Source organism: Fringilla coelebs, assembly GCF_963513975.1.
Source record: "Fringilla coelebs genome assembly, chromosome: 10".
Classification (NCBI taxonomy): domain Eukaryota; kingdom Metazoa; phylum Chordata; class Aves; order Passeriformes; family Fringillidae; genus Fringilla; species Fringilla coelebs.
The window spans coordinates 4,162,245-4,186,604 of NC_140036.1; the positions used below are offsets into that span (position 1 = coordinate 4,162,245).

Here is a 24,360-nt window from a genome sequence, read left to right on the forward strand (position 1 = left end):
AAGCAAAATTTGTTATTCTCTCATTAGCAAACGAGAGGATGGGTGAAGGAATGTTTGGCCTGTGGGAATCAGATATTCCAGACAGAAAAAAATCAGTGTACTTTGGGACTGATGGGGTTAAACTGGACTTTGTTAAGCTTTGAGAGATCCTGGTGCTTAAAATAAATTTAAAAGCAGGCTGCTTGTGCTCCAACAAGTTTGATTTATTTTTAATTTGGGTAAGTTTACTTTGAAACAGCAGTGGCTCAGGGAGTCCCTGGGGGCACTGCCTGGCTCTGGTCCAGGGGGTGCCTGTGCACATCAGGTGGATGCTCAGCAGGCTCCTGGAAGCACAGCCTGCCCAGTGCTTTGCCTGCCTCTGAATACTTGGCCTCATTTGCTTTCAGGCAGGAAAAACAATGGGAAAACAGTGGTGCCCAGTCCTGGCATGGTGAGGGATTGTTGTACTCTGTAGTAATTCCTTCAGAAATCCAGGTGAAACAAGGATTGTGGCTCCACAGGCTGAGTTGTGATGCTGGAAGTGATAATTTAGAGCATTATGGGCTGTTCCCAATAGTGACCAAAGGTTCTCTTTAGTTTTGAAAATTAAATTAGTTTTCTGGAAATGGGAGGAAATGTGTATTAGCAGGCATGCTGGGAGCAGGCTGCAAACACCCTTTGATCTGCATGGGGAGCCAGCCAGGTCTGCTGGCATCTGTCCTGATGGTGGAGCTGGGTGCTGGCAGCCTGTGGGTTGTGTCTCCCTTCTGGGACCCTCTCCTGGGTCACCTCTGAGGGTCTTTATGCAGCCAAGCAGCTGCTTTGGGCTATTACAGATTTCACACTGCATGGAACTGTTTTTCCACTTTCAGCCTGCAGACTCACCTTGTCAGTGGTGTCCAAGTTCCTCTGGAAAACAGCTGCTTTATCTCACTTGACATGAACAATCTACACCAGAGCCTGCTGTGGTTAGCTGGGATTTGAAACTGGCTAGAATTTCTCTGTGTTGTTTCTCTGCCTGTTGGCAAACAGAACATGCATGTGTTTATGAGGAACACGGGGTGTTTTTGTGAAATGACCAACTTTTCTTCTAGGACCAAAGACTACAATGCTTCGTCTGGCTGTAAAGTTTTTCCCTCCTGACCCTGGTCAGCTGCAAGAAGAATATACTAGGTAAAGTATTTTTAGAACTATTGGACATGCTTTATGTCCTGAATTAATAGAGTAGGAAGGCAGCACAGCTGCTTCCAAGCAAAACTGAGGTAGAAAATGAATAAAAGAGCACTTACAGTGAATGTTATAGTTTTAGCAGACATGTGTTGGAAGATGAATGTTATCAGAAAAAATACTTTTCAAACTAGGAAACAGCACAGGTTAGGGCTTTCCACATCCTGGTGTCGAGGGAGGCAGAGTATACAGAAAATACTAATGTTTATAAACAGTGTCTATAAAAATAAATATAAAATAATCAGTACATGTTTTCATAAGTGATTTAAACTTCCAAACACACTTTACTGTTCACAGTTTAAACTGTGCTCACCATGGGTTGTTTTTGGGGATTGCTGATGGATCTGTGGTCAGTTAAGCAGCCCTATCCACCTGCTAGCACCTGGGGACCTGGGGTTTGAAGTCTGCCTCTAACAAGGACATTACCCAGATATTGGTGTTTAAAGAGCTCATTTAGTGCTTTTTACAGTTTCACTACTTTTAATTGGAATTCCTCTCAGAGAGGATCCTTGCTATCCTTCAGATGTATTTAAGAACAAACCAACATGACAGCAGTTGTGATTATCTCTTGTAAGGAGAAATACTCTCTAAATATTTCCTTTGCACCAAGTTTTCTTGTATTAACTGCTGTTTCATAGAGGAAATTCATTAGGAATACAGCCTTTTAGAGCAGGAACTGTATTTTGCCTTTTTATTGAGTATTTATGGTCTGCACATAGAGCATCTGGGTACTTAATGATGCTGTTGATGATATTGTATTCTCTATTGTCAGTGTAATGAAGAAACTGAGAGAGCTCATCAGACATACAGAAAGCAGAGTATACTTTTTGAGAAGCCTTTAATACATACTTACAGTACTTAAAAATTTTTTAAAAAACCCCATTATTCAAAATGTAGAACTTTTAGTATATTTTACTTCAGGAATAAAGTTTTAAAATAAACTCTTTTAAAAAAATCTTATTACCATCTCTTAGGGTATAATTCAGTAAAGAAAAAGAATCAGTCTGTCAGTTTGAAGGTTTATAGTTGTGAGTTGTTGCCTGTTTACTGGAGTCCTTACTGTATCTCCTTTCAAGTAAAAGGAACAGCATAGAAAACTGTTAAACAGAAATGATTCCTCTTTAACAACTGAATGGGGAATATTTCAGTGGAAAAGTAAATTGAACTTCTTACTGTCTTTGTAGGTTGCTGATATAGTTCTGGAAAATACAACTGCTGAGTAGATTAGTTGAGTGCTAACAGAAAAGTTTATCAGTTTTCCTAACAAAATACTGAAATCAGTGATATTCTTCAATATTTTGAGATCACTTGAAATGTTCTTTAAGTTTCTTTCTAGCTAAAAATGACAGCTGCTGTTACTGCAAGGATGAAACCTGCTTAAAACATGGTTTTCCTTCTTCCTTGTTCCTGTGAGTCTTTTTGTGCTGTTAAATTGAGCTGGAACAGGCACAGGTTATTTTGGGTTTGATTTGACACTCCTTGGTAGCCAGGCTGTTGTTATTCTTTGGAGAGCAGAAGGATCAGGAGATGCTGCTTTTATAAGCTCCTGCTCAGTTGTTCTGTTATGTTTTCATGTGTCAGGATGTAACTCCAGCCCTTGTACCTCTGCTGCAGGTACCTGTTTGCATTGCAAATCAAGAGGGACCTGGCAGAGGAGAGGCTGACCTGCAGTGACAACACAGCTGCCCTGCTGGTCTCCCACCTTCTGCAGTGTGAGTATCCCAGCTGGGCTGACTCTGCTGATGGTGACACTGCTAACCCACATTAAATCACATAGAGAAGCTTTTGGTAACTAAAAGAAGTCTCTATCTCACAGTATTTCCTTTTCCACACGCTGTAAAAATGTTGGTTTTCAACCCTGGGATGGTCATCAGGGGGAGGAACAGCTAAATTTGGCTTCAGAGGGGTAGTGCAAAACCAGCCCCTTGCTGTTTCCCTGGCTCTGCAAGCTCTGTTGCCAGCACTCCACATCTTCCAGACAGCTGTTCCCACCTGTCTAGGTGCTCCCTTGCCTTCACATCTCACTTTCCCTGTGCCTGGGAGGAGATGGCTGTGCAGGAGCTGGGCTGAAATGCAGCTGAGAGCCATGCTGGAACAGGTTCTGCAGTGAGGCTGTCAGCAGCTTTCCTCCTTGCTGGGACTGAAAATGGAAATGGGAAGCAATTGATTTGGAAGCACTCCATGCTGCTGCTGGCTCACTCTGTACATGCTTAAAAACCTAAAATGTGGCCTTTGAGACGAGAAGGTTGGAAACCCTGAGTGAGTTCAGACACCAAATGCTGCAGCTGAAGTGTTCACAGGTCTGCAACCCAACCTGCAGACAGAGCCTTTGGTGGCTCTTGGCTGCTGGGAGCAAAAGCTGATCAATGAGCTGACATGTGCACTGCTGAGTGGTTATTGGTTGTCTAATTGTGCAATGCAATATAATAATTCAGTTATAATAGTATTTCTTATTGGAAGAGCAGATCTGTCTTGTGTGTGTGCAGTCAGTGAGTGACACCACTAAAAACCTGCTCATGGTTTTCCAGCACTGTGGAGCTGATGAGAGAATCTCACCATCAGGCCTTGCTTAGCCTGATTCTGCTCTTCTGGAAAATGTGAGAAAGAACAAATTCACTGTCAACAGAAATTATTTTACAAAATATTCAGTATTTTTGACTCATTCTTTCGTGTGCTGGCTAGGTTTTAAACAGGATTTGCTGGGTTCTTGTTAGGAACAATCCCACTCCTTTCTCTGACAGTAGCTGATGGCAGATGCCCTCAGACACAGAGCAAGCATTTGGCAACTCTTCCTTTGCTGCATCCATCACATAATCACTGCACACACAGCACCACAGATTGACTCTGCATCTGTTTGGTTGCCCTTGGATTTGTCTAATTTTTGAATTTGCTTGTATTTTTGGCATCCTTCCACAGAAATGAGCTTCACAGCTTAGTTTTTGGGAAGTTTTTAGGACAACTTTGATCTTTTCAAACCTTTTGGTTTTGAATTTAATACTGCAACTTCATATTTTTTTATCAGAAAAAATAAATTCTTAAAATTTTTTATTTATTCAGTTGTAATTTTATACACATTTGCCACATGTTCTTCCTGCCTTGGTTTTTATATTCCAAGCCAAAGACTTCTGATTGTTTTGTGTTTTGCACTTTACAATAATGCTTTCTTCTTCTGTAAATCTTCCTAAATTCACAGCATTGCACCTGAAAGACATGGATATGAAATTCCAGCTGTAACTTGCCATCTTCAAGTAGCCTTGTCTATTACTATTTTACATATATATAGTAAAAAATAAATTGAAATATGCTATTTGGTATAAGCTATCTGTAAGGAGGGAATGTTCAGACCACCTCACAGGTCTTCTAAAAGTTTCACATCTTGCACCCTTAAGAAGTCTGAATTTTCCATACAATGTTCAAATACTGCTGTAATCCCCAGGAAGTCAGCTTGGCATAAATGTGATTTTGGCAAAATGAAGCTGGATACAAAATTTGAAGCTCTTAAAGGTCTCTCTAATTTCTTACCAAGTGTTTTCTGTCATTGTTCCTTTTCCATTGTTTCTTCTTACTCTAACATAGTTTTGTTTTCTGTTGTAGCTGAAATAGGGGATTTTGATGAATCAGAAGATCGAGAACACCTTAAAACAAACCAGTATTTGCCAAATCAGGAAAAACTTGAAGGAAAGATCCTGGAGTTCCACAGGAAGCATGTGTAAGTGAGGATTAGTGTAAACCACTAAGGGAACCCCTGGGCAGCAGATGGGCTTGCCTAGGGGAGGTTGAGCAGCTGCATGACAGGGTGACATTAAGAATGTGTAAATTAAACTCATTTACCTTGAGCAAGAAAGTTTGGTAGCAATAATTACATAGTCAGGATGGAGTTGTTGGGCAGTAATTTCTCCTCAAGTGATTTTTGCAGTGTGCCTTTAATAAGGTCCCAAAGAAAGCTTACATGTAATAATGGCTTTAGGCAAAATAATTCTTCAGGGTTTCCATTCTACAAAGTTTAAGCTCAAATTTGCCAGCATATGCAGAGCTCTTGCTTTTGTCTAAATAATTAGAAATCAATTGCATTGTATTCTTTTGCTACAAATTAAGCATAAGGGAGATGGAGAAGGATTGAGGGAGTGGGGAGGGAATAACTTCCTTCAGAATTCATGCAATACCTTATCTTATAGCTGAGTATTTTTGAATTAAGGGACGATTATTGGTGACAAAGAAACTGTCACAAATATAGAATTAGTTCCAACGTGGAGTCAGGAACTGCAGAAGCTTATTTTTCTGTAGTTTTTGAGACCTTGCATATTAGGATTTAGCAATTTGAAGTTCTTTTAAAATTTCTGAATGTCCACACATGAATTTATTGTGCATGGTTCTGTGTTTTAATCCAAACTTCAATTTTTCTTTGTTCTCTGTGAGTGAACTCCTGGATTGTTGCTGACTGATTTTCTTTTAAGACAGAACAAAGATTTTTCATGGCAGCATCTATGTTTAAAGACACATCCTGTAATATTGGGAAATTAGTTCCTGAGAATTTCAGTAATTAGCTATTTGCTGATTATGATGAGTCATTTTAACTTGTACTGAAATTATTACTAGTGATGAAATTTCAGTTTTGCTGATTCCTCATGAAATCAGGTGGTTACTTTTTTCTGCTTTTGAACCTTGTGGAAGGTGCTTGTGGAAATGATGAAGAAACAAAAGAAACATTTTTAAGTAATTTAAAGTAATTTTGAAGTAAACTAAAATAAATGCTAGGATTCTTCACCTTGGGAGAAAGTAGCTGGAGTAGGGAAACCATTAATTTCATTATTTTTCTCTTGTCTGAAGAAAAGTGCTGAAATAATAAGTAATTTCAAAGCAAATTAGAAGGGGAAGCATCCTTTTCATAGGACTTGGAGCAATATTGTGATACTACTGCAAGATGCTGTGGAGTCTGAAGCTACCAATGGGTCATGCAAGGTTTTGATGACACCATGGTAGGCTGATAGCTCTCAAATTTGAGGTGAAATGTGGGATTTTTAGATCTAAGTACCCCCAGAGCATGGGCAGAGCAGCCCAGCATTAGTCACATACCAGGGTTCTGTTCAGTTGCTTTTGCTTGTGGGGAATTTTCCTGGTTTGCTTCTCTTGGAAAGGTTGTGACTGCCTTCTGAGTCAGGGACTGGTAGTTCTGTTCTGATTTGAGTTGTTTTTTCAAATAAGTTACTTCTAATAATTGGTTACAATAAGGAAAGTTTGTATTTTTGCCTGTCAGGAAGGAATCAGAGGAAGGTTAATAGATAAAGATTCCTTGCTTCATAAATGTACTTTTCAAAATTAGTTTAATAAAAGTTGCATTTATTACAGCCATATTATTAAAATTATTATTATTAAATTATTAAATCTTATTTTAAGGCAAAAAAAATATATTTTTTTAGGAGTGTCCATGCAAGCCACGTTTAGATAACAGCTGAGGCATGAGCTTAGAAAAGGTTACCTTTGAGTGTTAGTGATACCTGGGTACCTTGAAGGCATGTTTCAAATTTCCCCTGTGCCTTTGGAAACATTTTTTAAGATAAATGTCATTTTGCAAGCAGTGCAGTCTTAAAATTAGCTGTGGCTTCCATGGTTTAACCCCAGCTCAGCCCCATGCTGCTGCTGACTCCCCCTTGGTGGGCTGGGGGAGAGATTTGGAAGGGTCAAAGTGGGAAAATTCACAGCTTGAGATACAGACAGCTTAAATAGGTGAAGCAAAAGCATGCAAAGCAAAACCAGGAATTCATTCCTCATTTCCCACTGGCAGGCAGGTGTTGAGCCATCCTCAGGAAAGCAGGATCCCATCCCAGGTCACAGTGACTTGGGAAAACAAGCCCCATCCCTCCAAATGTCCCCCTTGTCCTGCTTCCCCCAGCTCTGTGTGCTCAGCACGGGGCCATATGGGATGGGATATCCTTGGGGTCAGCTGGGATCAGCTGTCCTGGCTGTGCCCCCTCTCCCAGCCCCTCCCTGGGAGAGCAGGGTGGGGAGCAGAGAGGCCCTTGGCTCTGGGTGAGCTCTGCTGGGCAGTAAGGAAAACACCCCTGGGTTATCAGCATCTTCCCAGCTCAAATAGAAATCTCAGCCTGCTACCAGCTGCTGTGAAGAAAATTAACCCCAGGCCAAACTAGCACACACATCCCCTCCCTCTTCCCTTACTCAGAGAATATTGACCACCCCTTCCCATCTTAGCAGGTGAGGAGAGTTCTGAGTTTTCTCAGTGTAGACACATTTTCCTCATTTCTGTTCCAAGGAGCAGGCACCTCGGCATTTGGCTTTTTTCTGGTGAGGATGCACAGTGCAGATGGACAGACAAAAATGCTTCTCTTTCATATTATCCTGGTGTGTCATATTTTTGCCTTTTTTTTCATTTATTTTAATTTTTTATTTCCTTTAATTTACCTTATTATTCCCCCAGTTACCTTTAGCAGACCAATACTTTTGAGGCCAGGTTGGATGGAGCTTGGAGCAGCCTGGGATAGTGGAAGGTGTCCTGAATGATCTTTAAGGTCCCTTCCCACCCAAACCATCCTGGAATTCTGTGATTCTTCCACTGATGATTGCTCCTGACAGAGATTTCTTGTACAAACCAGGTGTTCAGGAAGAGAAACCCATTTCTGGCAGGATGACTCATCTCCTCCAGATTGTTTCTGTGGCACTTTCTTTCTGCCCATTTTCCTTTTTATTTTTTTTTAATTGCTTCACTGTAGCTGTTAGAAGTGGGAGAATGTCATCACCCTGAGTAAAACAGAACCTCTGTATCCAATCCATTCTGTAAATGGAGACTGTTGTAATTGGAAAGATGGCAATTGAATGCTTATTTTCTATTAAACATATTTTCTTCTTTTACATTTGGAAATACTTTCTCTTACTTTCAAAAAGAATAGGAATGTGGTTTCTATACTTTGCAAATGTAGTAATGGTAAACAAGATGAGTTATATTTTTGGTGTAACACATTAGTTATTGCTTCACCAAGAGCCTGAATTAACCTATTTTATTTCTATAATATGGAAATAAATAAAAACTATCTTCTATAGTTTATTAAAAAGAAAAGATGTATATTTTGCAGATAGTGTATTGGTGCTGGTGCAGTTAATTCCTGACACCCAGACACCCAAAATACAATGTTTTCTGCCTTCCTGTGAGTAGTAGAATTGCTGCAAGGGGAGTGCAGGATTCAACATGACACATTTGGCCCGTGTTCACATGTCTGTGGTTTCTTTGTCTGTGCATACTTAAATCAGGAAAGTACAAGAGTTAATAGATTTATATTTACATTTACTGTTATCCCTCACGTCCTTTCACAACTTGTTAGCTTGGTTGTCCATGAATTTAAATTCTTTAAATTGCATGTAAATTAGAAAATCTCTAACTTGACACTTCATCTTTGAAGCTCTATATTAATCACTGGGTTTAAATGCTCTGTAAATCACTTAACACTTGACAGCATTTATTTTGAGTCCATTGCCATGGGAATATTGTATCACAACCAATATTTGTCTGGATGGCTGTAAGGAACCTCTACACCAACACCAATTGCACTGACAGCAGTTTTTGCTGGAAATACTGATATTAGTGTGTCATCCATTGACCTGGGGAAGATTAAGTAGATTTATCTGCTTAATGGCTGAACAAAATTAGAGCAGATTGTTTTGGGGCTGGGCTGTGCAGCTAAGCCTGCAGGCAGCATCTGAGGGCAGTTTCTGTAGCTGCCTCTCTTGGTACCTGTCTGTGGTATTATCAGAGCTGCCTGGCTCTGCTCCCAGCTCCTCCACACCAGGCTCAGCATTCTCTGCTGGCTACAGGCAGGTTGTGTGCAAGTGAACACTCTTAAAATTGGCTGGTATCTTATTTTTATTTATTTTTTTTTTCCTGAGGCGTGCTGTGCTTGGGATCATATCTAATGGTACATGAAATAACAGTCAGTGGTTCTACACCAGTTACACCAGACTGTTCACAAGGAATTTTTAGTACTGTAGAGCTCCAGTTTTCTAGTTGCCATTTTTTGGTTTTTGCCTTCCTTCCCTTCCAACCCTCCTTCCCAACCTCAGCACCCTTTTTAAAAGACAAAGCCCTGCTTTCATTTTTAATGTCGCTGTATTCAGAAGAATTATAGCAGGAATTAGCGTGGGTGGGAGTTACACACAGTGCTCAGAGTGTAACTCAGGAAGCCCTGGCCAAAAGCAGGATTTATGATCTACCTCTTTTGTCTTGTGTATATTTAATAAATAGGAATCATGGTGCTCCAGGTTTTTTGATGCAGTTAAGGAATCTGTGGTGGAAAGGAAACAACAGTTAAAGCCAATGTTAAAAGCACTTCAGTGTTACTCATTTCAGTGAGGGGAAGGGAAATCTGCTTTACCAGTCTGAGCTTTTAGACATAACTAGTCCATGTAGTAGTAACAGTGATGGAAATTATTCTCTCTGTTGTTTGGCATTTCTGTTTCCATCTGAAATCAGGTTTTTGTGCCCCTTATGTTCTTCCCTTTCTATTACATGGTCACATAATACTGACATTTGCATAAGGGTGGATTATGGAGTGAGCTTGTAAAGTCAGGAATGTCATTGAATCTCTGCCTTCTGCAGCTGGCAAAATAAATTTGTGATTTCCTGCTGTAGTGTTTTAGATTCTTTGTTTTTCCCTCCAGAATGAGCCAAGCAACAGAACACTGCTGAAATGCTGCTGTGTACATTCAGGCTTACTTTCTCAGGGCATTTTGTGTATGTGTGTGTTTTACACTAAAGAGAATTTGACTAAGTATAAAAAAATCATTGCTTTTTTTAACAACTTCTATTTTTAAAACTGTAGCATATGAAATAAGTTTCATAATTGTATTCTGAATTATAGAGACAGTTCCTACTTGGGGTTAATATGTATTGTTAGCATCCCTAGTTTTGTTAATTCAAATGTAATAATTAACTTCAGTATTCTCTATTTGTATTTTAAAATAATCTATATGGAGAGAAACAATTGTTTGATCTAATACATGACTCTAGGTAAGGAGAAGGAGATATTTTTAAGGGGTATGACTAGAAAAGCCAGTCAAGGGACCAGGAGAATTTATTTAGTAGTGATGCTGTGGTTGGCACAGCATAGTAGACAAAAATAAGCAATGCTAAAAATAGTTTATCAGCTGTTTTAATAAAATGAAATGCAGATTTATGAAAGGAAGGCCACTTTCTTCTTGGAAAAAAAGGCTTGTAAAATTTGCTTAGTCTGTGTGTGCAGAAATCTCATCTGGTTTCAGCACTGGTTGTTTGTAAATAGAATAATAATTTTTGAGCACCTGTGTCTTCTGTGTATCATTACATTTATCCTAGTGAACTTGCACATGGAAGTAATTTGGTATTTATTATTTCTAATCAGTGTCAGTAGTGATGTAGGGGGTCAGTTCATCCAGCTGTGGCTGATGCAGCCTCACTGCTCTGAATGCCCCAGCAGGTCCTGTGCTGCTGGTGTTTCACACAATTCCAGAGTGGTTTGGGAAGGAAATTATCCAGCCAAAGGCACCTGGTAGTAATAGAGTAATAATTTTGTGGTCCCACAGCCTGACCTGAAAAGGGTCATTCTGTTGCAATATTTGCATTGTTTCTGTTTTGCTGGCTGTGCAACTCTGCCAGCTCTCACTTCTTATCTTTGATAATGCTAATGTGTACACAAGCAAGCAGAAGGAGGAACACTGTGGATTGAATTTGGATTTGTTCAACTTTCTAGATTCTCAACTGGCAAAAGCTCTGAGCTGATTAATATCTCTCTCAGCATCTGTCTTGGGATGCTCTTGACCTTGGCCATCAGCTGTGTCATTACAGAACTTTCAGTGTGACACATGACATGGAGTGAAACCACCCAACTAGATGAGACAGAAAATTCTCATTTAGCGCCAGAGTTCGGACTTGAATGTGTTGGCAGTGTTGTAGAATCAGATTGTTCTTAAAACTTAAAACTTTCTTTTTCTTCCTCGTTATAGGGGTCAAACTCCTGCTGAATCTGACTTTCAAGTGCTTGAAATTGCCAGGAAACTGGAGATGTATGGCATCAGATTCCACCTTGCCTCTGACCGTGAGGGCACCAAAATCAACCTGGCAGTGTCACACATGGGTGTGCTGGTGTTCCAGGTATGGCAGGGATGGCAGACTCTGTCCTTTAGCACGTCTTGGAGTAAGTCTCTCATTTTAACTTCAGGTGTTTCTGATGCCTTGAAAATTCTATGGGCAAGGAGTGTCATTTAAGCCCCCAAAATTCTGTTTGGTGCAGCTTGTTCTTGTGCAGAGTGCAGAGCATCAAAACCAAGTGACAGTGAAGTAGAGGGGCTTTGTTTGAAGTTAGGTGTGTGATGAGAGAAAATCATCAATTAATTCATTTTTGGAACAGCCCTGGGACAGGTCTGTCATCCTGGAATTTTGGTTTGGTTTCTCTTATTTTAATATTTTTGCTGGATATTGTTGCTCTTATTGTATAGGAATGCTGATTGATTGCAGTGATTGGACCAGTTAGTGTTACTATATTTATTGTATTAAAGAAGCAACTCAGTGCTCAGAGTCCTGTTTATGAATGCAATGATAGGGTTTTCCTCTCCCCAAAACACAGAGGCAGCTGATTTACTGAAATATTTCTGTTTGGGTGCTCAGCTGTGTCTTACCTGTTCTTTTCTTACTGTGGGGCAGCTTCTTTTGGAGGTACATCAGTCCTGCAATCCCTCTCAGACTGCTTAGTGCCCTCTCTTGTCTAAGGGAATATTGTCACCAGAACTAAAAATCCATATGGATACATACACATCTATATACCCATAACAGAATTTTGTTTGGTACTCTGCTTTTCTGAAACTTTTGCTAACATTTGATCATTCTCATTTTGATTCAGGGTAACACAAAAATCAATACCTTCAACTGGTCCAAGGTCCGTAAGCTGAGCTTCAAGAGGAAAAGATTCCTTATTAAGCTCCACCCAGAGGTCTGTGTAACTTTTACTGTAATATAGACTGGTCAGTGTTGAAAAAAATACCTGTGCTTTATTTTATGATGAACATTTCTGGAGTTTGTGATTTTATAAAACAGCCTCAGGAGGCAGGTTTGGCTGCATCATTCAAGTGTCAAATCTTTCCTTTCTCACCCACGACTTGGGATCTTTAGGTTTTGTGTTCCAGTCTCAGCTTATCCTTGACACAAGCTTATACATGTATAAATGCAAGACAGAAAAAAATTACTAGACCCAAGTATTTGGTGCAGCCTTTCTCAGTATTTCTCCTTTGAAAAAGTTGCATCTACCTTCTTGATTCAAATGAAAATTATCTGATACACCTCAGGTAGCAATAGGTGGCTGAAACTATATTGTTGTAGCCTAATTGTAAGGATGGTGTGATAACTCTTGCTTCATCTTTTCTATACATCTCTATAGCACAAATGTAATTTCTTATACTTAGCTGACTTACAGCAGATGTTTTTCATTGCAGATGTCATCAAAATTGTTGCTTCCACACTGGATGACTAGATTGCATTCAGTGTTTAATTTATATTAAAATAGAGGGAAAAAACCAACTTTGGACATAATATAATTTCATGTATCAAGAATACCTGAAACAGGACACACTGTCTGCTGATGTAGCAATGTGTCTCACAAAGAGACCCTCAGAAATTTCATGTGTAACTGTACTCTGTCATATGCAGTATTTTCTGGTTTTGTCTGAATTTCTTGGAGACAAGCATCAGAATTCCTGAAAAAAGGAATAGTATTTTAAAATAACTGCTATTTCACTTGAATATTTAAATTTCTTTGAATTTTCTGAAGGTGGGCTATACTGAGCCTGTTTCTAAAGTCAAGTGCTTTTTAAACACATTTGCAGTTTCAAGGTAAGCAAACATTTTGGACAGGTATTAAATAACTTCGAACTGCATTCAGAATCATTCCCATTGTTTTAAGGTAGATGAGAAGTGACTTAGCAAAATCCTGCATCTTGCTGGAGTTCATCTTTTTTGTTGGCACACATTTGTGCCTTCCTTTTCTCCTTACTGTCATTTTAGGTGCTACTGAACTTCTATGTTTTTTTCCCAGGGCCCGTATCAAGATACGTTGGAGTTTCTTTTGGGAAGTAGGGATGAGTGTAAAAACTTCTGGAAAATCTGTGTTGAGTATCACACATTCTTTAGGCTCTTCGACCAGCCAAAGCCAAAGGCTAAAGCAGTGTTCTTCACCAGAGGGTCATCTTTCAGATACAGGTAGGGAGAAACAGAGCACACTCATTTTGTCTTAGAAAATGAGAGCAAAAGGAAGAAGTATTCTAAAGACATTGCTCTCTAATGCTCATCCCCTGTGTGTGATAACCTTTGTACTTCTGTGGGTTCACAGTGGACGAACACAGAAGCAGCTAGTGGATTATATTAAGGACAGTGGGATGAAGAGAACCCCGTATGAAAGGTAAGATGAAATGGCTTTGTAAGGCAAAACATAGCTGAGACTTTCACAGTGCCCTTCTTGCCTGAATTTCAGTGTTTTAATGCTGCTTGGTGGCAGGCTCATTCTCAGTTACCAAATTTAAGGTAGAGGCCTTTTTCAATCTTAATGATTCTCTGGTTCTGTGAATGATCTGGATCTTGCTGTATTCCATTTTTGTACGTTTCTTATCTTGCATCATTTAATTTACAGCTCTTTTGACCTTTTAAAACCTGAACTAGTTATTAACAAAACACAGATAAAATAGAGCTTGAGATGTTTCTGTTGGCTACTGACATGGCCATGAGTGCTGGGGGAAGGAATGAGGCTGAAGCATGTCATGGATGCTGACAGGCTGCTCTGTTCCACAGGAGGCACAGCAAGGTCAGAGCATCCACTCGCACCTCGAATGCAGATGTGCCAAAGCAGGTCAGTTCTGCAGCACTCTCTGGGTTGTGGGTGTGGCCAGGGCATGGACAAACAGCTTTCTGAGGTGGGAGTGAAGGATTCAACTCACCAGAATTGCTGCCACTGTTTGCTCTTTGTCTGCTGGACAGTTCTTTTTGTTGGTGTTCATGATTTGATAGTTGTAGCCAGTGGAGTGTGAAGTGAGTAATATTTTACTCAAAGTTCCACTGAACTGAAAAGGAAGTGTTTGACTCTAGTGTGTTGTTATTTCAGAGGATTAGTTATCTCTAGGTACTCTCTGACTGCTCTCTGGCAGTCTCTGGCTGTTGTAAGATGCCTTTTGCTGGGCATGGCAAGAAACAATCATTTCACTGAATACTCATGGGAGAGGTTAAGGAAGCATCACAGAATTTCACTGTCATTTTGTTGTTCTTATTTGTGGATGCTTGTTCAGCTTTAAAATGTATGCTTTTAACTTTCTATCCAGTTACCAGAATTAAGGAAAAAAAAACCTTGCCTTTTTCATGGGCTGCTGGATCAGGTTCAGTGTGTGTGCTGTGAACCATATATTCCTTCTGCATATGGATGTAACTGGATGTTACATTCGTTTGTATGTATTACAAAAACCTTTTTATATGTTGTATTTCTGCTTCCCTTTTAGAGTGTCCCATTCACTGAGGGCTTGAGAACTCCAGGGTCTCCTGCCTCAACAGCTGCCCCCTTTCACTCGGTTCACTCCTTGGCCAGTCCCGCTTCCATCCTGCCCATGTTTGCTGAGCCCAGCCCTTCCTCCTTGGAGCCCCGAGCATCGTACACAAGGATTCCAGACAAAACCACTGCAGCACCAGTGGAAGAAGTGGGGAGGAAGCTGATGCAGCAGCCTGGATCTCCCGTGCTCCAAGGTGTTGGGTTTGGTAGTGTTGCAGGAAACTGTGACCCGTCTTGTCCTGTCGTTGAGAGTGGTTGCGGTGTAGACGTAGATGTAGTGAGAAGTAGTAAGGAGAGCAGGGTTGCTGGTTGTAAAAATGACAATGATGAGGATGACTTTACCACAGGTGTATTCGTTGCTGAAAAAGAGCAGCAGCACGGCAGCCGAGGGGCCCCTCTTTTCACACTGACAAATTCCCAGTTACAGGTGTCAGAGGAGTTTATCGATGATGACCCAGCAGAAATGTCCTTTTTTGCTGGGGGCTCTGAGGCATTTTCTTATGTGTACAGTGGGTTAGAATTAAAGGGTTCTGAGTTTTCCAAGTGTCTGTCAGAGCCCACTGGTTTAGCTGCAGATGCCCTCCAGCAAAGCTCAGTCTCTGCTCAGTCGAGCCCTGACAGGTACTCAACCGAGGCCGTGGACATGAATATGGAAGAGGAGTTTGAATTTGAGGAAGGCAGCGATTTCAACGGCAACGAGAGGCCGTCGGACACCTCGGAGCTGTTTGAAGTGAAGGCCCAAGCCAGCAGAATGCAAAGCCTGCTGAGCCCCTCTGAGACCAGCTCCCTCATCAACAACCGCTCGGAGAGCAGCTCCCTCAACAACCTGGCCCTGAACGGGAGCTGCTCCCTGCACGCCCACGGCTCTGCCAACCATTCCGAGGCCAGCTCCATGCTCAACTTCCCCGCCTACTCCGTGCGCTCCGAGTCCAGCTCAGCCTTCCAGTTCACAGACATCATCGACCAGCTGGAGCAGCTCAGCTGCCCTCCCACCACCACAGAAGACTCCAGCAGCACAGACACTGACTCCTGGGACTCAGAAACAGCTGCACCTTTGGATGTCAACCTTTTCTTTAGTAACCCCTTTGCTCAAAGCACGGGGGACAACTATGCCTTTGACTTTCAGAATAATTTAAAAAATCTCACTCAAGAAGACTGGACAGAGAAGTCACAAATCAATTGATTGGTCTTGATTTTTGTGATGGATCCCTCTATGCTTTTCAGGCTTGGAGGTCAATAGGGTGTGATATCACTCAATCCAGTGGCTGGATTTTAAATCACATAACATAGTTGATTTTTAAATTTTTTTTTTTTAATTTGTGTGCCTCTTCAGTGTCCTTCAAAGCATCCAAGTTTTGGTGCTGTGTTTCTGTGCATCACACTACATCAAGAATGGGTTATAATAGGCTACAATGTTGGAAAAAACTACATTTAGGAAAAAACACTGATTTCAGAGAATTTTAAGTATCAACTGGCTGATGCGGACATCACAACTTACAGTATACTGAAGGATTTCTTCAGCTGTAAACATATCTGTAAGAGTCTCCTATAATATGCTGTTTCTCCAAAATCCAAATAAAACAGTCACTTCTGCACAGCAGCTGCATCCAAAAATTGCCTGTTTTCCTGCACTGTAGCAAGATCCTCATTTTGGGTTTATTTTTGTTTCCATCATCAAAAAAAAAAAAAAACCCAAAGAATCTTCAAATCATCTCTGAAGGACAGCTTTAAAATACCAACCTATGCAACATATCTGTGGTATGCTTTGAAGAATAAATATCCTCTACCTACCTTTGGAAGAGGGAATGTGTATCCAACCAAATGGAAATAGCAGTTCCCAAACTTCTTGAGAAGACAAGATAATTTGCTGACTTCCATGTGTCTTCAGCAGTCCAGCAGCAAATGTTTTGCAGCAGTTTGGAGATATACAGAGGCTTTAAAAGCACTTAATCCCCATTACATTTCCCTTCTTTCTTATTATTAATCACTCTACATAAAAATACTTACAAAGTAATTCAGAGAAATGTCCTGTGTCCGTGGAGGACAGCTGGTGGTAAACCTGGTGTTAGCTTTAGCTTTTTCTTTAAAATATGGACTGTATTCAGAAAAATACTGTAATTTTTCTGAGAAATTGAGTTGTTAGGAGAAGTAAGTACTATAGACAACAGTTAGAGCTTCAGGGCTTTTGTAAATTCTTTTAGACCTGTGACTTTTATGTGAGACATGAGCTGTCAGTTAGGAAGTGTAATGGAAAAGACAATTGAATTGTTGCTTAACTAGTCACATTTAATTTAGCAACATTTATTGAGGCAAAACAACAAAAGTTGTGAAATGTCCTTCCCAGCTGCTGTGGATTGTGGAGGTGAAATTCTGAGCTTCAGCTTGTGAGAGCATTTCTTAGACTGTATGCAAGCAAGAGTGGGAAATCCATTACACCTGACCCAAATCTTGTGATGGAAAGCATCATCTCCTTCAGCCACTTGATTTTGGGGTTCCCTCCTGCCCAGTTTTCAATTCTTTGCAGAGAGAGTGCAGCACCAATACAGTTGATGCCTCCAAAATAAGCAGCTTAGTTACAAACATAACTTTATGGTCAATATTATTGCTACCAGTTTAAATATGGTCTTGATATACCATTAAAGACCTTCATTGTTTACTCAAGCATTTAAAAAATACTATTATTTCTCAAAACTCTGATAACTAAAACTTCAGTGGAATACTTTTCAATATGAGGCAGAACTCGAGGAGGTAAAACCTCCTTTAGTCACCCATTTCTTCCAGGTTAGTTTTACCAAGGTATAACTATTCTGCACAGTGCTTGCTTTTATCTTGTGTTTGAGTGGAATGTGTGTTGTCCCATGAGAAACCTGTCCCCTTTGCCAGCAGCACAGAAAGACAAAGCACATTGAGAACAAAATATTAGCTCAGACCTCCAGTGATCTACTACAAGGTGCTCTTTTTTTTTGCTATATGTTACTTCCATTTTATTTCTTTCCTGTTGAATGTGTGTTCTGGCTCTTTGTGGGACTTTATTCAGGCCTGTGGAGATGATGTCATGGGTGTGTGGTGTGACATTTTGAAACAGGGCTTGGAGGAGGTCTGCAGTGGTGTAGAGAGCCTTTAAGTGCCTTTAAGTACATTTTTAGGTGGTTTGTCTGATTTCTTCCCAGAATGAACTACATTATGTAACCTAAGGAAGAAAAAGAAAATTAGCAAAAAGACAGAATTCTGTCTGCAAACTCTAACAGGTGGTGACATCAGGGACAAGTATATAGATAAAGATGTAGAGAAAGGCTGTTATGTCTTTGATCTTTTAAAAAGAGGATCAGGGTTCAGCTATTACATATAACTGTATCTGCCTCTGTTTCATGTCCTGTGCTTCAATCACAAGCATTCCTTTAAATGTGTCAGAACAGGGAATAAATCCAACTAAATTCTCTGTTTTCAAAAGATCTTGGTAAAAAGCTGCCTGTATTTTCAACGTACAGGCTTGCCAATTTGCCTTCTTCCACCACAGTTAGTTTGAAAATACATCTTCAATGTTTTTCTTCTTTTATTTTAAACTGTGCAGATCTTTTATTGGCAGTTCTAACTCTCAGGGATTTTCTATTTCTTTTTTTCTTTAAGAAAGCAATAAGATTCTTAGTGCAGTGCCCCTTTAGTTTTCCAAAGGAATGGCAGTGACTAGGATTCCAGTCTTCTATCTTAGGGCAAGTTGTGTGGATCCACAGGTGAGGAAGAGGTGAGGGGACCTTTGACCCTGGTACAGATCTGTTTAGAGGAAGGTTTTAGGTACAGAATGAGAGTTCAGAGCTGCTGCTGTGCCCCTGTTAGTTCTATCTGTGCTCTGGCTGACTGATAGCATAGAGCTGTCATGGTTTTCTTCTGTGCTTTGCTTGATTTCCAAAGCCATGTGGCTTCTGAGGATATCTTTGCACACTGAGCTGTGTTGTTTTGTTCAAGGTTTCCCAGACAGACACAAAAGAGAAGACAATTTGGTTCATAAGTAGAGTTTTTATTATAGCAAGAGAGCTATGAGCAACATTTCCTTCAGAGACATCAGATTCACTTTCTGGTAGAGATGGAGAGAAAACCAGCTGCCCTCAAGGGAATGTGGCTCCCAGGGAGCTGTGTGGGTTATGTCAGTGCAGTGGAGCTGTCCTCCTCTCTCTTGGCTGGCTCCTGAGGTGGCAGAAGGTGGGACAAGGAATGGCCTTCCCTGCTTTGTCCCTTTCATTTGCTTGTAGGTAGCACGAGGGGAGTGGTGAACTGTAGGGCAGTGTGCTGTGTCCTGGTGATGCTGCTCAACTTCCAGCATTGTTCCCTGGCGTTTGTTTTATTTTTTGTTACAGTGTTGATGATAAAACTTAGTTCCTGGTACTGATTTCTGTTAATTTCCTGAGAACACAAGCTTTCCTTTCATGAAGGTGAGTGGTGAGCTGGCAGTGTGGGGGCCAGGATCCCTGCAGTGACCTCTGCTGTGGGAGCCATGCAGCATGGAAAACAGGGGAAATGACTTAGGGAAAATGTCAAGATGGAGAAGATCTTTGTTGAGTATCACATGCAAGAAGGCAGCATTTGAGGAGCTGTGGTAGAGCAGATAAAACCTGGGTGTAAACTTTGTGCTGTGGCCAGCAAGTGGTCATGCCCCCAGTCTGCACCTCTGCAGGTTCTTGTCCATTTGCTTTGTGCCTCCCACCCCGTGGGGAGCTGGGGACACACAGAGATGAGCATTTCTAGCCAGTGCACAGGTGTGGTGCTGTGTTTTTCCAGTAGGAGAGCCACAGGGGTGTCCAGGTGTGTTCTGCTCTACACAGTGCCCCCAGCAGCTGTTTGCAGCTCAGCAGAGGGAGTGTGCCAGGGCTCTGTTCCATCCCTCCACATCTCTCTGTTCTATCAAACACAGCTGTAGGATGCATGCCAGTATTAGTGGCTATTCCCAGTGAGTCAAGCTGCTGGGCTTAGCTCTGCAGTGCTCATCTGAACCCTGCAATGCACCTGAGAGAAAGCAAAATGGGTGTTGTGAGTGAGCAATTTAATCCCCACCTGTACTTCTCTATGTGTGTATTTCTAACTCTTCTGATGCTTAAACACATTTATTAAATGTTAAGCACTACATCAGAGCATTTTTGGTCATCATCTATGCAGTTAATGAAACTTAATTTGCACAAAACATGGGTCATGGAATATTCTCTGACCTATCCACCCCCTGGTTAAGCTTTCTTAAGTTTACTAACCTGTGTTACCTATTGTGTGTAGACTTTGTAATTTTAAAGTATTCATTAGTCAAGTAATACATGCTGTATATTCCCAGGACTTGCCATATGTTATCTTAGGGTGGAATAGGGTGATATATCGAGCTACCCTCAATTTTCACTTTAATTTCCAGTGAATTTCAGAGCTGCTGAATAATCTGGATAATACCAAGTATTGATCTCCTTTTTCCTGTGCTTATTTGTATTGTGGTCATAGGTGATTTTGTTTAAGGGATTTTTATTTTGGTTTTCTTGGTGGCTTGGTTATGGTTTGGTATTGGGTGGTTTTATTTGATTTTTTTTTTTTTGTGGTGGTGGTAGATTTTGTCTAGCTGCAAGTCTTGGTAGGGATAAGATTTGTGAAGACACTAATAAAAGTTGTTATAATTTTATGCTTTTTTGGTGCAAACCTGTCGGTAAGTCATTCCCATTATTGTCATTTTGCAAAATGTTCTAAGCCATAATTACTCAGTACAGAATGAGTGTAAGCACAGGTGTCAATGTAGTCCTTTAGCTGTCATTGCCTGTCATTTTTAGGGACTCTTACACCTCACTTGTCCCAAGGGCTGTGTGTATATGTATGGCTGTACATATACATCCTCTGTCTGAAGATGGGGAGACCTTACAGTTCCAAACTCATAAAATCCTCTTCATTAATTACCTACTCATAGGATCACTCCAGTGGCTGAGCTGGAGGTTTGGAAGTTCAAATTTGGAACATGACTAATTGAACCTGCTCTGTGGGAAGGTTTCCTGTACATTTTCAAAAATGATAATGTTCTGCAATTGCTGGAATCCCAAAATTCCTGTTTATTGGTACGAACAGGGGTATGTGTGCCTTGGTTAGAGGGACTCCCCAGTTCCATAGGTGCTACTCTTGCCAGGAAAAGATTGCCTTCAAACAAAGAGAGCTGGAATTTTTTTATTTGATCTCTTGAACTTTATCTTTTATATGGGAAATGTTTATTGAATTATATGTTGGGGTTTTAAGTATCTTTGTGTCTGTTCAGATTGCCAATTATGAACCTACAGATTTGTACTAATTCATAATTTTAATTGTTTATGCAATAAAACAAGGAAAACTTTGATATAAATGACAACATGGGCTTTTTAGCTTTATTTTCACTACCCTTACCTTTGAAATAGAATAAATATTTGTTCTCCTAGCCAAGGCATCTTATAGTTTTATTCCCAGCTTTCTCCACACAGTTTCCCCCCTGTAGCACTTCGTTGGAAATAGAGCACAGTAGGCAAACACTGGTGTGTGGGTTTCAAATTCCTGCTTTGTGCAGGTCTTTTGCTTGGAATACAAATAGGACTAGAAGCTCAGATTTCTTTGTAGGAATTACATTTATAGTGGAGACCTTTTCTTTTAAACTGTGTATATCCCTTGAAGTCTCTCTCTTTTATATCTGTTTTTATTGGAATATTTTCCTTTTTTGCAAACACAGCATGTGAAGGTGATTGCATGTTTTCTAGCTGGCAGGTTCTCCTTCAGGTATCAGTGTTTAGGTAATTGCTCTTCACTGCAAACAGGGCTTTTGCAAGGTGGAAAGGTGGCAAAAGGAGGGTGGTTATTTGGGATTGTTTCAGCTGTTTTACGGGCATCACCATAAAACCAGGGCCAGCCTTAGGATTCTGGTATGTGACTTCACAGGTACACAGCACTGGGCACATGCCAAGTGCTGTAAATGTGCTTTAATGTTTCACATGACCTGTACCTGTTGGAGGATAAAAAGGAGACCTTTGAATTTAAAGTCTCTTGCATCAGTTCTTTAGGCTCTCAGATAATTTTCAAGATTCTCTTATCTCCCGACTATTTCTCATCTTTTTAAAGGGAAGATTTGCAGAGGGACAAGCTGCTAGTTGGGATGTTTTGAAATAAGGAAGATAGGGAAAATATCCAGGATTTTACTTGTAGTACATCAGCTTGCTAGTGACTTCACTCTAGAAGTAATACTGTGTACTTTCATTCTAGAAATAATCATTTGGTGTGTGCATGTGATGGGTTCAGCAGGGCATGGGGTGGAAGGGAGGCTCAGAGCAGGCTCCCACTGTCCTCTGGTCAGCCTCTGCAGGGCTTTAGCCTGAAAATAATCTCTGCTTTTGAAGCACTACTAATAGCAATGATATAATAATAAAGTTGTATCTCTAAAGGTTTTCTGTCACTCCATTTGATAAGGAGCTGTTGCTGACATTTGACCTTCACATAACTTTTTTCCTTCCCATAATGCTCAGTTATTATTGGGATACTACTTTAATTGTCTATCTTTGAATTATTTTAGGCATCCAGGCATAAAGCTTAGAGAACCTGTATTTTTTGTTTTGGCCAGCTTGTACACTCAAATCTGGCTTTCTGTGCAGGAATTGAATTTAGATTGAAGAATGGAAATACCTGTTGAAAAATTAACTGGGAAGTGATGCTAAAAGCTTCTTATCTTATTATTCTGTTTGTTATCTCAGGGAAAATCAAATGGAGCCTGCTTCTACATGACCAATATTACACAGTAGCTGTGGAGAATATCTTCAGCATTCTCACCAGATTCTGTAGCTGTGCTCTTGAATACTACAGAGCTTTTACAATGTTTTATTGATTAGTTTTAATTTTTTCTATTAGGTGTATGCTGGGCTTTATGAAACTGTGGGTTTGTTTGCTTAAGGGCACTTTCTTACTGTGTAGTGTAACTAAGAAGTATTAGCATACTTGAAGATCTTTGAGTATGTGGAATATTCCACTGAGCTGATGCATTTTTGGATGTTGCCTTAAGTGCATTTGTGTGTGATGCAGAGGCAGAAGTTTGTTGTGTACAGGATGCAGCCATGTCTGACTGCCTGAGCTACAGCACTGAATTCCCACATCAGTGCATGGAGGGCTGTGCTCCCAGCTTTTACAGACAACAGTTTGGGATGTTTGTGTGACTTACCTGTAGAGAACAAATGTCCACTTCATGCAGAACACTGAAACACAGAAACATTCCTCTGAAAGAGTAATCCCTTTTAATGTAACTGGAGGATGCTGCCTGTGGGGAAGGGAAGACATCAGAGCACCAAGGTTTGATGTCAGAGGGAATCATTCACATGTTTTGACCTTCACATCAATATTTCCACCTAATGAGGAGTTTTCTACATTGAGCAGCAGTTGAAATGGCTTCTCCCTTTACCATCCTTCTCTGTGACAATGAGGAATTGCTGTGCCTCCTACCTGCTTGCCTGGAGTCCCCTTGTGCTGCTCTGGTGGAGAAGACGTGGGTTATGAGAATGAAAATTTCAGTCCTCACCTGTAATATCATCTGCCATCACACTGAGCTTAGATCAAATATTTAATTAAACAAATGTTAGCCAAAAAGCTAACTTGAGCTGCTCTGTGACTTCTTATAGCCTCTTCCAGGAGGAAAAAAAAGAAAAAAATAAGGGGAAGTGACAGGACAAGAGGGAATGGCCTTAAGCTGAAGGAGGGAAGTTATAGGTGGAGTAGATTCTTGTGAGGGTGAAGAGGCCCTGGCACAGTTGCCCACAGAAGCTGTGGCTGTCCCTGGATCCCTGGAAGTGTCCAGGCCAGGCTGAACAGGGCTTGGAGCAGCCTGGTGTAGTGGAAGGTGTCCTTGCCCATGGCACAGGGTGGGACTGGGTGGGCTTTAAGGTCCCTTTCCACTCAAACCACTCTAAGATTCTGTGAATGTGCCTCATTTCCATCAGGCACTCTGGCTTTGGGGAGGGGTTCTTGCTTTCAGATTCAATGTTTGCAATTAATTTCCTGGCCATCTTCTGTTGGAGGAGATAAAAGGTAGAACAACCCAAGTAAAAAAAGCAGGGGTGGTTTACAGCAAGTTATATCCCGTTTGTTCCCTCTGTGTCTGAGCTTTCAGCCTGTCTGGAAGCAGTTCAAGTTACAGATTCTGGAATTTGTTGCTACTTCATGTTAAATTCCAAGAACTTAAAGAAGCTCCTCACCCCTGCACACTCATTTGTTTGGAAGCTGTTTTTTTCAGCATTCCTGGCATGTAAAAGCAAACTTGAATCCTGTGCCTGGCTAGGTGAAACAAGTGCTTTTTTCAGTGTTGCTTTCCTGGGGTGAATGGACAAAATGCTTAGGGAGAAACAAAAATCTCCTCCAGAAGTGGTGCTGGACTAGTGTACAAATAGTTAACTCAGCAGCCTGGATGATCTGAATCTCTTCCAGGTGACCGAGTGCAGCTCTGTTTAGCTTCCTGCCTTTGTCCATGTGGAGTCACAGGCTGGGGCTGCCTCGCCCTGGGTGTGCTTTCCAAGCCTGAGCAGCTGGGAAAGCTCCCAGCTCCTCCTGCAGCACCCACGACAGTGTGAGGAGATACTGGATACCT

The 24,360-nt window shown here is 40.8% G+C and overlaps 1 protein-coding gene across 2 annotated transcripts in view; it reads left to right on the forward strand.

The window, feature by feature from the left end:
• FARP2 (FERM, ARH/RhoGEF and pleckstrin domain protein 2) overlaps positions 1–24,360 on the forward strand; it is a 72,014-nt gene that overhangs the window by 24,461 nt on the left and 23,193 nt on the right. The window contains exons 5-13 of one of the 2 annotated variants that reach the window (XM_084212479.1): positions 1,074–1,152; positions 2,821–2,918; positions 4,801–4,915; positions 11,191–11,338; positions 12,084–12,173; positions 13,272–13,435; positions 13,566–13,634; positions 14,021–14,078; positions 14,719–15,865. In XM_084212479.1, coding sequence (XP_084068605.1) covers positions 1,074–1,152; positions 2,821–2,918; positions 4,801–4,915; positions 11,191–11,338; positions 12,084–12,173; positions 13,272–13,435; positions 13,566–13,634; positions 14,021–14,078; positions 14,719–15,865 — 1,968 coding nt within the window. The remainder of the gene's footprint in view (positions 1–1,073; positions 1,153–2,820; positions 2,919–4,800; positions 4,916–11,190; positions 11,339–12,083; positions 12,174–13,271; positions 13,436–13,565; positions 13,635–14,020; positions 14,079–14,718; positions 15,866–24,360) is intronic. The other variant, XM_084212478.1, reaches the window with a different exon arrangement.